General features: G+C 45.3%; 1 protein-coding gene across 11 annotated transcripts in view; it reads right to left on the minus strand.

Annotated features, from left to right (window-relative positions):
* Positions 1–1,706: 1,706 nt before the first annotated feature.
* Positions 1,707–18,055, minus strand: part of TLR5 (toll like receptor 5) — a 30,869-nt gene continuing 14,520 nt past the window's right edge. For 4 of the 11 annotated variants that reach the window (XM_043924089.1, XM_043924087.1, XM_043924091.1 and 1 more), the window contains 2 exons: positions 16,679–16,789; positions 6,962–10,573 (listed from right to left, as the gene is read on the minus strand). In XM_043924089.1, the coding sequence (XP_043780024.1) occupies positions 7,993–10,569 (2,577 nt within the window). In that variant the 5' untranslated portion in view covers positions 10,570–10,573; positions 16,679–16,789 and the 3' untranslated portion in view covers positions 6,962–7,992. The other 7 variants (XM_043924088.1, XM_043924086.1, XR_006344985.1 and 4 more) reach the window with 5 other exon arrangements.

An 18,055-nucleotide genomic window follows, 5' to 3' on the forward strand; every position in this document is an offset into this window, starting at 1 on the left:
AAATACAAACGTTTCATTTCTTAATGGGTCTATCTAAATGGAAGTTATTATGGCCATGGAGAAAGAAAATAGTTCATTGCTCAGAAAAATAGGTGAAAATTTCTTTAATAAGAAAAGTAAAATTGAGCAAGACATCATATATATTGTGATGTTTACATGATGTATATGTGATACACATATGAATATTATGTATATTCAACAGCTGAAAGAATGTTTTTTTTTTTTTGATGGTGGTTTAATTTTGAAATTCTGGCTAATTCTATTTTCTCTATTTGCTGCCAAAGGCAGAAATTATTATCTGCATTTTATATATGCATATGTTGACTGTATATTCTGTCTATACCAAAGTATTACTATTGAAATGTTTGCATAGAGTTGAACCAAAGACTCATAATAAAAGGTTTGCAGTCCCCTGTCCTACTCCATCCTCCTTCCATCCCCCTGAGCCCCTGGAGCCCAGTCAACTGTGTTTTTCCTCTGGTTGGGTTTACAAACTTAGAGGTGAAACTCTAACAAAGATATGGTATTTTGGGTTTTTTATTGAGGAGAATTACCATCCAAAAAAGTGAACAAATTAGTTGCTACAGATAAAAAGGATCGTCACAAAGTGGCCACACCCATGTCATCACCCAGGTTGAGAAATGGAACATAATCAGCATTGGGTCGCCCCCCTCCAACACTCCCTTCCCTTCTCCCCAAAGGTAATCATTATTCTCACTATCCTCATACATGAGTTTTGTTTTTTTGAAATTTCTAAAAAATGGAGTCACTCAGTATGTAATAAGTTATACCCCACATCTTTGACTTTACATTTTTATGAGAGTCATTCATTCATGTTGTTGCATGTAGCTATAATCAGTTAATTACCCTTTCTGTAGAGTTTTCAATAACCGTGATTTATTTATCTGTTTTATGGCTGATGGACATGTGGGTTGTTTCCAATGTCAGCTACTGCAAAGAATGCTGCCATAACATTTTTGTCTTCTGGTGCGTATGTGCATGGATTTCTAGCTATGGGTAGAATCATAGTGCCATAGGGCACACTCACATGGACTGAACTTTGGTAGTTATCAGGGGACTGCTTTTTTTGTTTTTTGTTTTTTTAATTTTAATTTGCTTTATTGAAGTATGGTTGATTTACAATGTTGTGTTAGTTTCTGCTGTCTGTACAGCAAAGTGATTCGGTTATACATATATAATGGCATGCATTTGCATTTTTGTCTTTTTAAATTTATTTTTATCCTTGTTATTGGAGTATAGCTTCTTTAAAATGTTGTGTTAGTTTCTGCTGTATAGCAAAGTGAATCAGCTATATGTATACATATACCCCCCTTTTTTTTGGATTTCCTTCCTGTTTAGGTTATCACAGAGCTTTAAGTAGAGTTCTCTGTGCTATACAGTGGGTGTAAATTAAAAAAAAAAATCCAATTACCTAATGAGAACTGACTGTATAGCACAGGAAACTCTATTCAATGCTCTGCGGTGATCCAAATGGGAAAGCGAACGTGTTAGTCTCTCAGTTATGTCAGACTCTGCGTAAGCCCATGACCTCCAGAGGAGCCTGTCCATGGGATTCTCCAGGCAAGAATACTGGAGTGGGTAGCCATTCCCTTCTCCAGGGGATCCTTCTGGCCCAGGGATAGAATCCGGGTGTCCCGCATTGTAGGCAGATTCTTTATTATCTGAACCACCAGGGAAAGGAAATCCAAAAAAATAGGGGATATGTGTATAAATATAGCTGATTCACTTTGCAGTACAGCAGAAATTAAAACATTGTAAAGCAACTATATTCCAAATTTTAAAAAATACATCAATTTTACTTCTCTCACCAATAACAGAGGAGAGTTTAAACTCCTCCACCTCTTTGCCAATAGTTGATGCTGTCAGTCATATTAATTTTAGCCATTCTGGGGTGTGTGGAGTGCTATTGCACTGTAGTTTTAATTTGCATTTCCATGATGGCTAAAGGAGATTGAATATCTTTTCATTTGCTTTTGGACACTGGATATCTTTTAGTGAAATTCTGAAGTCTCTTATCCATTTTTCTTTTGTGTTGTCTTTTTATTATTGATTTTCAGAAAAGCTTTCATATTTTGGCTATGAGTCCTTAACAGATTAATGCATTCTTCCATACTCTCATTTGCCTATTTGCCCACTGATGCTCTGTTTGAAGAATAGATCTCAATTACATTAATTACTCTCTTGATATCAATTGATCCTGCATCTTCACCCTACTTTCTGTCTTATATTTCTCCAATGCCTTTTCAATAGGTTTAAAAAACAGTTTTGCCAGCTTTTCTAGATAGTCCCAATGAAAGAATCAGGCCAAACTTCCTCAGGCAATCACCATGAACTTGTCTAGTTTTTCCCTCTGGCATTTTTATATTTCCAAATTCACACTCTGAGTGCTGTTTCTTGGTATAACATTCTAGACATTTTATATTGATTTTATATCATGGGAGGTGAGCATTTATCTATCTTACCCTTGTGCTCCACATCCTTCTATCCTCCCAGTACAGTTATTTTGTCATTTCAAACTCCTAACTACACTTACTTTACACTATATCAAGACTATCTAAATACTATTCACTGCAGATTCATGGAGCCAACAAGAAATTCTCAGAGTCAGTTGTATGCATTTGAGATGATGAGCGAGATTTTCTTCAAAGTCGTCAGAAGCCCCAATCAATATTGTAAAGTTTCCAGATTCATCTCAATTTCAAAGACAGCAAGCTCTCGCCTTCTTACACTGAATAGTTCCCCGTATATAGGAGTGACTCCAAAGGACCATGTGGTATGGAATATATCAACTTACTGAGGGCTGACTCTGAATTGCTAGGACCACCCAGTACCCACATCTCAACGTGTGTGCGTGCTCAGTCATGTCCTTCTCTTTTGTGACCTCATGGACTGTAGCCCACCAGGCTCCTCTGTCCATGGGATTTCTCAGGCAAGAATACTGGAGTGGGTTGCCATTTCCTCCTGCAGGGGAATCTTCCTGACCCAAGGATCGAACTCACCTCTCTTGCATTGTCGGGGGGATTCTTCACCACTATGCCGCATCTCGACATGGTGCTGCCAGTCTCTTCTATTGCCATATATGCTGCAACTCTTGTGGAGTGAGACTTGGAAAAATGGCCTCAAAAAGAATTCCAACTGCTAAGCCTGGTGGTGGAAGAGAAGATGACAGTGGCTGGGATATACGATGTGAACAGATCCTGCAACAACTCTGTATGGAAATCTCAAAAGGCGTTTTTTCAATATGTTTCATTTGTGTTTTTAAAATAAAAGAATTAGAAAAGGCTGTGGGATAGGCTCCTTTCAGAAGTCAAATGTTGTGTTTCAACTCACTGTTCTATAAATACATGCACACTTGTTATTTCACGTGTCCTGGGTTTCACTTGGAAAAGAGAGTCAAAGTGAAGGTCACCCAAAGGAAGGAGGTACCAGGTATAGAGCGACCTCCTCCCATACCACCCTCGCCCAGCTCCTTCCTCCAGAGTTCTGTCTTTACGGGAGGTTCTGAAGGGGAGGTTTCATCAGCATCTCCTATAGCCTGGGAAGAACCATGGCTGGTGAGCTGGTGCAGCAGAAAATTTCTTAGGAGACAAAGTGGCCTTGCTGCCCTCTTCTGGAGTTGTGGTTATAACTGTTACTTGCAGCAATACTTTATTTTTAGTTTTTGGTTTGCTGTATTTCTTAGTATGAGGTTCATGAGAAACTTCTGTTTTCCTTCCCCATCCCTTCATCCCTCCATCCGAACCAACTTCCTGGCTGATAGTGGAGGAGCACCACCCATGCCCTGTCATCCGAAATGAAGTTCAATAGGTTTCTTAGAGCCTGTGCTCTCCTATCCCTCCAGCATCTGTGTGGATATTCCACTCTCCTGGCCCTTGCCCTGTCCCTCCCTATTAACAACACTTTGATATTTTTAGTTAGGGTTAGGGTTAGGGTTAGGGTTAGGGTTAGGAGGATCTGTTACAGCAGGCAGGTAGCTCAGTATGAGCAGAGAAATGTGGGGAGGGGCCAGGTGGCAGGAAATCACGCATCTTGTAAACAGTGGAGGTCCTCAGGCAGATAAAGGAAAGCAGGAAACTTCCAGGCTAACAGGAAACTATCTTTTTTGGGTGATAAAGAGTAACAGAGAGTGTATTAAAAAGCAGAGACATTACTTAGCCAACAAAGGTCCATATAGTCAAAGCTATGGTTTTTCCAGTAGTCATGTATGGATGTGTTGAGTGCCAAAGAATTGATGCTTTTGAACTGTGGTGCTGGAGAAGACTCTTGAGAGTCCCTTGGACTGCAAGGAGATTAAACCAGTCAATCCTAAAGGAAACCAGTCCTGAATTTTCATTGGAAGGACTGATGCTGAAGCTGAAGCTCCAATACTTTGGCCACCTGATGAAAAGAGCCAACTCATTGGAAAATACTCTGATGATGGGAAAGACTGAAGGCAAAAGGAGAAGGGGATGACAGAGGATGAGGTGGTTAAAGAGAATCACAACTCAATGGACATGAATTTTAGCAAACTCCAGAAGATAGTGAAGGACAAGAAAGCCTGGCGTGCTGCAGTCCATGGGGTCGGAAAGGGTGGGACATGAGTTAGTGACTGAACAACAGACAATGAAAGATGGGGAAAGGTGAGAATCTCCTGCATCTAAATGTAACCTTTTGCTCATTGCACTCTCCTTATGATAAGATCAGCTTACGGATAAGAAGTACTTATCATGCACCAGGGCTTCCCTAGTGGCTCAGATGGTAAAGGATCCGCCTGCAATGTGGGAGACTCGGGTCCAATCCCTGGGTCAGGAAGATCCCCTGGAGGAGGAAATGGCAACCCATTTCCACTCCAGTATTCTTGCCTGGAAAATCCCACGGACAGAGGAGCCTGGTGGGCTACAGTCCATGGGGTCCCAAAGAGTCAGACATGACTAAGCAACTGAGCAAACACACACACATATACACACCATGCACCAACGGCCATGACACTTCTAATCTAAGCTAAAAGGGGACAGAAATCCCCCCTCCCTTCAGGAAAATAGAGCTGGGCTGAAAATCAGGAAAGATGACTTCCTTCCCTAGTAACTATTCTGCCCCTCCATTTGTATGCCTCTCATAACCATCTTGCCAAAGAGGCCTGGTGTGGTAGCTCCTCCCGTCTGCCTGTCCTCCCTCTGAGAGTGTATTCTTGCTTAAATAAGCTTTCACTTTACTTTCTTAACCTCTCTGCTTCATCTCCAAATTCTTTTGCAACGAAGAAAGAATCTCAAATTCACCAGCAACACATTTAATAGCAGTAGCTTTGACACCAGGGAGACCTTACAATGTGCTTCATCCATTCACCAGGCGTTTATTAACCACATACTCGGGCTTCCCTGGTGGCTCAGCGGTCAAGAATCCAGCTGCCAATGCAGGAAACACAGGCTCGATCTCTGGGTGGGGAAGATCCCCTGGAGAAGGAAATGGCCACCCACTCCAGTATTCTTGCCTGGAAAATCCCATGGACAAAGGAGCCCGGCGGGCTACAGTCCATGGGGTTACAAAAGAGCTGGACACGACTTAGCAGCTATACAACTGGATCAGGCAGTATACTGAGCTCAGGATACAGAGATGACAAGACAAGGTCCCTGCTCTCAGGGGTCACAGTTTAGTTGCCTCTATATCCATAGGCACAATGCAATGTTATGTATTTGTGTCAGAAATCTGTGGGGTCACAAGGAATGAATGGTGGTGCTAGGAAATTCACCAGGCAGATGTTGGGGGGTAGGGTGGGGAGAAGGAATTCCAGGGGAAGGAAGAAGTATGGACATGTGTAGGTGGGCAAGGCTTGTGTGGTCTGGAAACCATATTGGGTTTGTTATGGCCAGTGAGGGCTGGGCATGTAAGACATGACATTTTGTCATGGAGCTTACCCAGAGGGGTGGGTGGCCTCACAGGCTCACAACTCTCAGAGGAAGCAGGAACTAGTAAGAACTTAAAAAAAAAAAAAGATGGATAGGGCACTAAGAGTTTGCACAAAAGGGAGAGAGAATTTGGGGTTGGAGGCATCCAAGGAGGCTTGGTGGGCTGGATGGGTTGCAAGGATGGGAAAACATTCCAGAAGAAAGGGGCAGAGTGGGGGTGCGTGTGTGCATAAGCATAATGTTGTGGAGTAAGACAAGCTCATTCTCATAGATCAGAGGGGCCCCAAGAAGCTGGGATGACAACAGCTAGTGTGTGAGTGTGTGTTGGTGTTAGGATGGGGGGCAGGCAGTGAGGGGAAGTGAATGACATGTGATGTACAAGTCCCAAGCTGGGATGGATTTGGAGGACACCATTTGGGAAGACAGGGGTAACTTTGGCACACCTTCCTTGATTTAAGTTGTCTTAATGCTTTTGCAGAAAGATATTTATTATTAAAATCAATCTGAAAAAATACAAAATACACTTAGATTTCTCTTAAGATTAAAAAAAAAATACAAATTCTAAGAAATCACAACTGCCTCCAGAAGGCCCTCCTTGGTGTGGGGACCCTCCCATGGCCATTAGGGTGGCTAAGATAAGATCTGAGACACCCTGACATTCTTGGTGGATTTAACTCTCGTGTCAACTCTGTGAGGTAGAGAGGATCACGGCTACAGACGAGAAAACAAGCCCAGCAAAGGTGTGTAATGTGCTCAAGGCCACACAGCTCGTGAGCAGCAGAATCAGAAGTCAAACCAAGTTCTGGGTCCAGGTCCAAGTTCTTTCTGCAACAGCCTGAGTAGCCGATAAATGAAGTATGGGGAGAAATAAAGCTGAAATCAGTCAAGACTCTTGAGAGTCCCTTGGACTGCAAGGAGATCCAACCAGTCCATCCTAAAGGAGATCAGTCCTGGGTGTTCATTGGAAGGATTGATGCTGAAGCTGAAACTCCAGTACTTTGGCCACCTCATGCGAAGAGTTGACTCATTGGAAAAGACCCTGATGCAGGGAGGGATTGGGGGCAGGAGGAGAAGGGGGCGACAGAGGATGAGATGGCTGGATGGCATAACTGACTCGGTGGGCATGAGTTTCAGTAAACTCCGGGAATTGGTGATGGACAGGGAGGCCTGAAATAGGCTGGTGCTAAATCACAAAGGTTCTTGAAAGCCAGGTTGAAATAAAGGTTGCAAGCCAAAAAGAACGTCCATGGCCCACTAGGGTTAGATCCAAGAGGTAAGAAGAAATGGGGCAATATGGCCCCGGGAGATCTAGTCATTCTCATCCTGGCTTCTTTGGGGCCACTCTGATCCCTGAGACTGGGCATGACCTGTACTGAGCAATGGCATTGTTCTCATGGTAACAGTAGGAACCATGCCTCTTTTTCTGTTTGTTTTCTACTTAGTGTTGTTGTGCCAGGCACAGAGCCCTCAGAATCACTGACCAGCCCCCTTCTGGAAATGAATCCTAGAGAATGGGTGTTGACCTTCTCTAACTTCTCCCAAGGTGCCCCTGCCATGCAGAGGATTTATCCTATAGTCGATGCAATGGGAGAGATCAGTGTTACTGGTTCTGAAAGGAAATCAATGCAGAGTAAGAACTGCTGGGGGCAGTTGCAATTTTCTAGATCTATTACTTTCCATTTGGACGTTGGCAAGACAAAACATTATGTTGCTATGAAAATCAAGGAGATTTATGTTCTTTCCATTGTAGGAAAACAACAACTCCATAAAGGAACCCCAAATGGCAACTTAAGGGCTTCCCCGGTGGCTCAGTGGTAAAGACTCTGCCTGCTAATACAGGAGACACAGGAGACTTGGGTTCGATCCCTGGGTCACAAAGTTCCCCTGGAGGAGGAAATGGCAAACTACTCCAGTATTCTTGCCTAGGAAATCCCATGAACAGAGGTACCTGGTGGGCTACAGTCCATGGGGTCGCAAAGAGTAGGACATGACTGAGCAACTGAACACAAAGGCATGCAAATGGTAACTGTTGGAAATAAAAGGTACAGAGTTATCTGTGGCTTCTAATAAGTGGAAACTGCTCCTTTGACTAGGAGATGGTGGTTACACTTTGCAGCTGAATAGCACTGACTTTCTTCCTTTCCTTTTCTTCCTTTAGAATGCATTGAGAGAGTTTATTGAGAAACCAGTCGACATCCTGGAGATCCTCAGGCCACCTCAAGTACTGCTGTTTCTGGACAAACCCTCTGATGGGCTGATGCTTCATCAGATGGAACTGGGACAGGGATCCCACCACTACCATGATGAGGGCACCACTGAGGTCAGCTAAGCACCTGCTCTGGGCATAACTGAAGGCTTCGAGGCACCACCCGTCCCTAAGGAAGTGTCTGCTCACGAGACAGATGATCTTCCTGCTGCTCCACACAGCATCTTGGATGTTGGCGATGTGGTTTTCCCCGGGCATAAAGTCTCTTTCTTCAAAGCACAAGTTAAATCTGTTTTGGGGGCTGTACTGGACATCCAGGTGTTTGAGCAAAGCATTCTGCACCCATTCAAAGTCTTTGCTACTGAAGCACAAATAGGCATCGTATTTGTATGTATCTGATTCTCTTCCCTTGATGGGGTCCTTGAACAGCAGACTCAGGGCTTTCTTATAACAGATGAAACAAAACCCCCGGAACTTTTTAACCATGAGGATGACCACGAGGAACAGAGTCAAGGTGACAGTGACCAAGATGAAAAGGGAAAACTTTAGGGACTCTAAAACTTCTTCTTCTTCGCAACCTTCTGTGGAAAAACTGTAAAGGGAAACCCCAGCCAGAGAATTTGGGTACATGCAGTACATGTCTGCTGGAGACCCAGATATTGTGATGTTGGTTTGATTGAGCCAATGGATAAAAGCACTAAGTTCACACTCACAGATGAATTTGTTATGAGTTAGGTCCACGGCACTCAGTGATGCAAATAAATCAGGATCAGGAGAGAGGAGCTGGTTTCCAGATATATCCAGGATCTCTAAGTTAGCAGGTAAATCACCAGGAGAAAGAACAGTCAGCCTGTTGTCTTTGAGGCTGAGTCCCCTCAGTGCAGTCAGATGATGAAATACTCCTGGTGGAAGGAAATTCAGGTAGTTTTTATTCAGATAGAGGATCTGGAGATGGGAAAGCCCCTTAAAAACATCCCAACATGACCCGGCTTCCCAGGCAAGTTGCAACATATTTTCTCCAAGGAAAAGCTTTTCTAGGCTGGGATTCTCTGAAGGGGCATGGTTTTGGTGACAAAAGGAAAAGCGATTTTGATTTAAAATGAGAATCTGGAGACGAGGTACCTGGAGAAGGAAGTAGAGATCATTCAGATTTTCTAGCCTATTCTCTGATAATTGGATGAAATTTGCTGTAAGTGGGATGTTTGGCAAAGTCATCAGCTTATTGCCACCCAAGAAGATATTAGGAATGCTTGGAAGAAAATAAATTGTTTTAAGAGCATTATCCCGGAGGTCCAAGGTATTTAATTTCCTCAGGAATTTGAATGTTTTGTCCTGAATGATCCCAATGTGATTCTTCTGCAGGTCAATATAGGCCACCTTAGGCAGTCCATCGAAATTATAATCATATAGTTCCCCAAGAAGGTTATGTGATATATTGAGAACTTGGAGGTTGTCAAGTCCATAAAATGCATTCCTCGAAATACTGTTTATCTTGTTGCAGGCGAGGTTAAGGACCTTCAGCTCTTGGAGCGTCTCAAAGACTCGGAAGTTCAGGGAGAAGATATACCCATGTGAAATGTCCAGCTGTATCATCGAGCTCCTGGCCAGCCCAGCAAAGGTGTGCTGGTCAGGATCCTTCAGGTTGGAGAAGCCAAACGAAGAACCCATAGTGTGACGGGTAAGAACCAAAGAGAAAATCTGGCTCCCATTGATGGCATTGCTGAAGTTTCTTGTGACATCCACCCCCCAGCCATTGCCAGAAACATCTAGGGTTTCCAGGACCATGTTTCTGAATGGGTTCAGACACTTCCTCCAGTCCACGGAGAAACTGCTGTAGAGCTGGTTATCAGCAAGGCTTAAGAAGGAGAGTGTTTTCCCTTGGAGGGGTTTGAGCTGGTGCTCACATACAATACGTATTTCGTTGAGGGAAAAATCAATGGACTTCAAGGAATTCAGTTCCTGGAATGAGGGATGAAGGTAAAGACTCTGAATTTGATTTTTGGATAGGTCCAAGTGAGTCAAAGATGCCAAATTTCTGAAATAACCATCTTTTAATACAGCATCGGAGAGACCACAGTAAAACAGTCGAAGTTCAGCGAGGTGGGACAGCCCCTGAAAAGCGTCTGGATGCAAGAAGTCTATCTGACTTCCACCCAGGTCCAGGATCCTAAGATTGGGCAGGTTTCGGAAGGCTTCTCTGGAAATGGTCAAGGGGGTAAACTGAGTTCCCAGCTCCAGCAGCTGCAACTGCTCCAGGAAGGGGAAGGATGTGGCTGTGACTGTTCTGATATAGTTGAAACTGAGCAGGAGGCTCTTGGTGGTGTTGGGGACATGGGGCACTTGGGTGAGGTTGCAGGAAAGATAGACGGCTCTCCAACCATTGAAGAAGCAGGAAGAAATTCCAAGTGCAGGACTGGTCAGGAGTACGACTCCTAAGAGAAGGTCAAGGCAGTCTCCCATGATCCTATGGAGAAGAAGGGAGAGTGAAGACACAGACATCTAAGCTCAAGGAGCTGAGCACAGCCTTGAGGGTGCTGAGGGCCTGGGGGACTCCCCGTGATGTGGTTGCTTCTTAGACGCTGTGTTCCTCTGGGTCCGTGGCCATGCCTACTGGCAGATACTATGTGGTGTAGACAGAGCTTTTCTCTCTTTTTATCTATTATGTTGCATTTTTCTACATAGCAAGTGTGGTTCCAAGTACTTTAGAAATACTTTATTTAATCTTTGTGATAACTCGGCATTCATTCATAAGGTTGTGAATTCATTCATTCAAGATTTGTTGATGGGAGTTGGAGAAAACATTAGGAAGAGATATATTTGAACTTCACCCCAGCCAGGGACCCCATTCCTATCCCAAGGCAGCCTCTGCTGAGGAGTGGAAAACAAATCCACTGATTTTTCTTTCCCCTCTAATCTCCCAAAGATACTAAGTCATCTCTATTTATCCGTCTCACTTCCTATACAGTACAGCTCATCATGTAAAAACTGGGTACACCATTTTTCAGTTTAATAAGGATGTACTCAGCAACAACTGCATGCCTGGCACTTGTGTGACCATGTGCGTGTACAGCTATACAAAAACCAGACCTCTTGCCTAGTCCAATAGGTAAATTCACCATCTGTCTGGGTTGAGCATCTGCTTGTACACAACGGCAAAAGGTGCTGAATGAATGTGACTGGTTATATTCTCAGTGCCGTGTTGGGAGTGGTGAGGGTGCAGAGAAAGTGCAGGAGGTCCCCTCACCCACTTCACCTCTACCCACCGGTATGGCTCCTCCACATGGTGCCTGCCAAGTACTCAACTTGCTCTACGTGTAATATCAGAAGGCCTCTGTTGGAAGGTAAGGAAAAAGCTACATGGCTCAGAGGGCAGAGTGAGGGCGAGAGTAAAGAAAGAAACAAGAAGAGGGCACTGGTTTATGAAAACATCCCTGGTACAGGTTCCATCTCAGGGCAGACAGCATGAAGAGGTCATGGCACCAGAGGAGGCACCAGCCCCGGATCACTTGCAGACTCTGAAGAGGGTTCGTTGTGTTGGGGGTGATTTGTGGTAGGGTTTCCATAGCACCTTTGAGGCTCTGACACACAATTTACAGCTGATCAGAAGGAGACATCAACTCCAGAGTTGACCCGAAGTATCAAAAGCAGGCCATGTTAACAGTAGGACAGCAAGTCTTTCCTGGTGGTCCAGTGGTTAAGAATCCGCCTGCCAGTGCAGGAGACATGGGTTTCATCCCTGGTCCGGGAAGATCCCACAAGCCGTGAGGCAGCTAAGCCCATATGCCACAACTACTGAACCCACATGCAGCAACAGAGATCCAAGGCAGCCAAAAATAAATAAATTCTTTAAATTAAAAGAAAAGAGTGGGGGGGGGGGCACAGTATACTCGTGTATACCATCAGATGAAAAACAACTATTGCCATTTCACATTTGAAATTAAACAATTTCCTGTTGGTAATAATTAAATATAACCTACTATTAAAAATAAACCCAAAACCAGGCACTTAAGAATCATAAGAAAAAACTTGGTGAGAATGTTTATCAAGGCTCTTATTTTCTCTGCCATTTCCACTCATGGGCTCAGGGTAACAACAGCAGAGTCACCTTTGTTCTCTGAAATGTCACCCCCATGGTAGCCAGTCATGTCAGTTTCACCTCCCAAGTCTACTCTGTTCAAGCCCCCATCTCTTGACAGGACTAGACTTGAGAGCTCTCACTGATCTCTCTTATTTCCAGTCTTACCCTCCGTTTCCCAAAGAGCAGCCAGGGTGTTCTTTCAGGAACATAACCCAGAATATACCACACCTCCACACAGACCCCCTTCCTCCTCCTCCCCCTGCTCTGTGAATAAAATCCTGCAAAGACTTCCTTCATCTGGTTCTGGCCTGACTCTGCCACACCCTCCTCCTCAATAACTTACTCATTAATTTTTGCTGAGCATCTCTGTCTGGCACTGTTTTAGTGGTGAACACAACAGACCAAGCCTGACCTTTCACTCTCCAAAAATGCATGTTTGCAACATAAATCAAAATTTGTACCTGAGTTCAGAGGGTTCCCTGTTCTCCTGAAGGCTAGCCCTTTCAATCTCATGAGGAAAACCTTTGGTTTACATATAACAACCACCAGGTTTTACACTCTAGAACAGGGCTTGGGAAACTTTTTCTGTAAAGGGCCAAATGGTGAATATTTTAGGCTTTGCAGTCCAAATACCATAGTTCGTTAACCTCTGTTTTAGAAGAAAGGAGAATGGAGACTTTGATTTCACCAATGAGGATTTTAAGTGACTGCAAGATAAATGTGTTCTGATACTGAACTGATATTTGCAGGAAAGAACTAGCTTGGCCCCCAAGCTGCTGACAGTTCTGTGGCTGTTGTTTTATTCAAACATCAGAATGAATTCTCGTCTTATGTAACCTGACAGGAAAATCCCTACAGAGACACGTGAGTGAGAACACCAGTTCAGAATAACAGAGTTAAGATGTCTAGTTTCAATTCTGTCTTTTTACGGACCACTCAGGGCCGGCCTCCAAATGTTGACACTGTACTAGGCAGCTTGACCTTGAATTCACGGTAAAAACAAATGAAAGAAAGTCCCAAACAACACATGTTCAATACACTGAATTTTCAAGTATTAACAGGGAAACTGAAATTAAACAGCAAGATAGATAAGGCCAGTTGAACAAACAGATATTAAAGAAAATCACTTGGGTTCATGTCATGCTACGAAGACATACTGCAGACCTATTTTCTTATGAAATACAGCAAAGTGTGAAATAGCTACACCTTCATCTCTGAAGCAGACTTCTACAGGTCAGGTGGCAGGACACATGAATAGAGGAGCCAGGTGACCTGGTGAGCCAACAGGAGTCTGGAGGGGTTATTCATGAAGACAGAAGCTAGGAAGAGGGACCATCGCAGGCCGGGGTCTCCTGAAATGGGAACCAGGATCCAAAATGGGTTGAAATAAATATGAACAAACACTGGTAGAGGGCAAATCTAATTTCAAGGTGGGAACCAGGCCATGGAATTGTTTCAGACCTGACCAAATGTCAGAAAGATGAGCTTCCAGAGTGAAGGCAGGCTGTGAGACAGGGTGAGCAGCAGGTGTGGACTTAGGGAACCCAAGAAAAAAGATCAAGTGACCAAAAGTCCAAACCCTAAGGGGGCTGAAGCCAAAGGGAGAGAGAGGGATGAGAGTGTGTTGGGTTAAGGCCCGGAAGAAGCCTGTGCCAGACAGGGCTCCTTGCTTCTTGACCCCAGAGCAGCTGGTTGCTGGCAGCAGCTTCCGACCCCGCAGAGGAGGGCGCCATCCAGGGGTGTCTGGAGTGAGTTCTCAACGGCAGCAGATAGAGTGGCCTGGCAGTGTGCTCCTAAACTATTCGTAAAAAGATGGTGAGAAACGACACGTACTGACACTGTTAGTTCTGCCATCAGGCGATATACTCAGTCCTTCCTAAAAATCGCTCAGCTATGCAAAATCACTCAATAAGATCACAGGACTTCTGGGGGAAAAGAGGGCAGCACACAGCTTGCAAAACCTTCATTGGCAGCACCTAAAAAACCTAATGAAAATGGTAGCACTGTTTTATACATGCATGCGGTTAAGAAATATACACAACACGTTGCAAGAAATATCCCTTTCCTTGAAAAAGGCCTGAGGGTTGCCGCTTGGGGGCTACTGTGAGGTGCTGGAAGGAGGGGGCTATTTGGTGTCAGGGGAAGTGGAACACCAGTTGGGAATGGGTGTCAGCTCAAAACACACAGAGTGTGAAGGTCGCTGGTAGATTTCTGAGATCTTTTCCCTCGTCATACGTAGGCTGGTGCGGCGGGGTCGTTTTCTTAAACTTAAGAAACGGCACATAAGCAAATGCAAATTTCACATTCACTAATATGTTCATGTTGTTTCCTAATATATGAGTAATCTTCCCTAATACAGCAATACTGTTCCGTAATATGTCAGTCGTGGTCTCATTCAAGGCTAACACTTCAAATTAAGAGTAGGACAACAGGAGGTTCCATATATGAGCTACCCTCTGCACCCGTGTGGTAGAGTTTGGAGAACTCATGGGACTGGCTCAGGAATCAGCGCTGGGGACCAGTGCAGACTCGGGTGCCAAAGGGCTCAGAACCTTGGGCAGAGAGGGTCACCTCCAGCAGCCTCAGCAGGTTCTCATTTCAATGACAGACTGAACGAGAGGAGCCGTTCTCAACTCTGGTGACATATGAGAACCACCTGAAGAGCTTCGAGCACTGAAGCTCTGGCTTCCCATAGACCAGTTAAAAGAGACTCTCAGGGGTCTGTGCTCTTAAAAAGTGACTGAATTTTGTACACACCCAAATTTTAGAATCACTGGTATAAACCCATGGTTCTCTAACTTGGCCATACATTGGAACCACTGGAGGAGTTAAAATACAGGAACTGGGTCCCATCTATGGGTGATTTGGTTGGTCTATGGTATGGCTAGGGCATCTTGAGTAGACAAATCTCTCCAGGTGATTCCAGTTTCAGAAGGTCGCCTCACATGGCTGCAAGTTTGACGGTACCTTAGAACCAGTACAGGTATTTGCACACCATGCTCATGACAGCATTATGCACAACAGCCAAAGGGTAGGAGTGACCCAAATGTCCACTGACAGATGAGAAGATAATGTGGTCCATCCGTAAAATGGAATATTACTAAAAACAGACAAAAAGCTGGCACACACTTCAACAACATGTGTGAACCTTAAAGATACCCTCCATGAAATAAGTGAATCACAAAAGACACATACTGTTTGATTCCACTTATATGAGGGACTTAGATTAGCCAAATTCAGAGAGACAGAAAATGAACAGACGTTTCCAGGGGTTGGAGGGAGGGGTGGGGAATGATGGTTTTGTAGGTTCAGAGCTTCTGTTTGGGATGATGAGAAATTTCTGGAGATGAATGCCCAGTCATGTATGACTCTTTGTGATCCCATGGACTGTATCCCACCAGGCTCCTCTGTCCTTGGGATTCTCTAGGCAAGAAAACTAGAGTAGGTTGCCATTCCCTTCTCCAGGGGATCTTCCCTACCCAGGGATCGAACCCGGGTCTCCCGTGTTGCAGGCAGATTCTTTACTGTCTGAGCCACCATCTACAATATGAATGTCCTTAATGTCAAGTATGGTGTGTCCCTGGTGGCACAGCGGTAAAGAATCTGCCTGCAATGCGAGAGCTGCAGGAGAGGCGGTTTTGATTCCTGTGTCAAGAAGATGCCCTGAAGGAGGGCATGGCAACCCACTCCAGTATTCTTGCCTGGAGAATCCATAAACAGAGAAGCCTGGTGGGCTACAGTCCACGGGGTTGCAGAGTTGGACATGACTGAAGTGACTTAGCATGCATGCACAATGTCAGGTATATTTTACCAAGATCAGAAAACAAAATTAAAGAGAAAAAGCAATACCACCACTCCCAGAGTTGGACTCCTGGAGATTCAGCTGGATAGGTCTCATGGAGCTGGGGAAGTGCATTTTATCGCCATATCCCAGGTACTTTGAGGAGAGTGGTCCTCAGGCCACACTCTGAGAAACCCTGGTTTAAAGGATCCCCTCCAACTCAGAAACCCCATGCTTTTCTTAGAGGAAGAGGGCTGGAAAGAAATTCAGAGGGCTGTTGAGAATTGGGTTTTTATTACCGAGGCTACTTGTGTCTAGGGCTCTGAGGGGTAACAGGAGCAGCTCGATCAATGCGGGCCTCAATACTCCTGCCAAACACTGTTAATTAAGATAATGAGGCCAGAGGGAGAAGGGTCGCAGCCCTTTTCTCTGAGTTGAATTCATTTAGCTTTAATCCCAGCCGTCAGCAGAGCGGGTTCCCTTTCTTGACTTAATTGCCTGCCCAGCAGAGCTGCTGGCCTCGGCATGGGTGAATTACCAGGCTTGGTGTCTCTGCGGGAAGCAGGGAAGCCTGCGCCCAGGGGCGCCTCTGCTCCCCGGGCACCACAGTTGGCTGGCAAATCCTGCTGGCCTGGGCCAGGACTGCTCCTGTGCTAATTTAACACTTGGTTCTTAATAAATAATACTCATAATGGGCTCTTTGGCTGCACCTGGGATTCCGAGCTTGGCCGCAAGGCTGGACAGAGGACGTTTCTCCTGGCAGGTGGTGGCCCACATCTGGCAGGAGGCTGGAGCACCAGGCATGGAGAACCAATTGCTGTCTGAGAAAAACAGTTAATACATTTCCAAATGGGTGCTGGGGAGGGTTTCTCCTAGGTTCACAGAACAATAAAAATCCTGGACTGAGTCCACATGGGGAGACATTCAAGTTCAGCCTCGGGAAAAGGCTCAAGGCCAGTGGACACGGTGATCTTCCCAGGGCAAACGTGCTCTTCACATGCAGGACACAGCATCATGTCATCGGAACAAGCCAGCAAATGAGCACTCTGAAGCCAGCAGTGTTGCCAGGGCCATGGTCCTTCCAGACCAGCATTCTGCCCCTGACAGCAGTTCCAAACGCATGGGTGACTGCTTTGCTATGAACCTCAGCGTTTGCTCCCCAGATACAAATCCAGCTTTCTGCACAAACCACCATAACTTTGAGGCTCTTCCCAAGTGACCTCTTTTTCATTCAACACCACCTCTTCTCATGGTGACCAGCTGCTGTATTGAGAATCTGTGCTTGTCCCGGAGCCACTCTTCCCAGGCCAGGCCCCTGCTCTGTGCTGGTCACTGCTGGATGTTGGGGGTCCTCTGCCTGCCAAGGTCTCATGGTCTGTAGAGACTCTAGAGCAGTGATGCCCAAGAGGTGTCCTTGCACCAGCAGCATCAGTGCTACCTGGCCTCCCACTCCCCCCGCTCCTGAATCAGAAGCTCTGGGGCATGGCCTGGCAGGCTGTTCTATCAAGCCCTCTGGGTGGTTCTGATGCACATTCACATCTGAGAACCAGTGGACTCGAGTCTGGAGGGAGGAAAGAAGTATATCTTAATAAGTACAATACCACAGAGTGGACACCTTTGCCTACAGGCTCATGCCCACAGAGCTCTGAGCTTCCTCCCCTTCTGCATCCTCCCAAGTCTTTGCGTGCTCAGTTGCTTCAGTCATGTCTAACTCTTTGCAAACCTGTGGACTGGAGCCTGGCAGGCTCCTCTGTCCATGGGCTTCTTCAGGCAAGAATACTGGAGTGGGTTGCCATGCCTTCCTCTAGAGGTCTTCCTATCCCAACCCAATCGAACCGGCATCTCCTGCATTGTAGATGGATTCTTTACCCACTGAGCTACCTGAGAAGGTACCATTATACACATGAGAAAACTAAGGCCCAGAGAAGTTAAGTAGCTTACTTAAGGCCACACAGCGCTGACTCCCCTCTAAACCCAGTGCCTGCGGTGTGGCTGCACAAGGAGGGCAGTGTGGGAGTACCGCTGCAGCCCACCCCTGGGTCTTCATCTGCTGACCTGGGGTCACTTCCCCTTGGTCACACACGGAT

This window comes from Cervus elaphus, chromosome 14 (assembly GCF_910594005.1).
Source record: "Cervus elaphus chromosome 14, mCerEla1.1, whole genome shotgun sequence".
NCBI classification, from domain to species: Eukaryota; Metazoa; Chordata; class Mammalia; order Artiodactyla; family Cervidae; genus Cervus; species Cervus elaphus.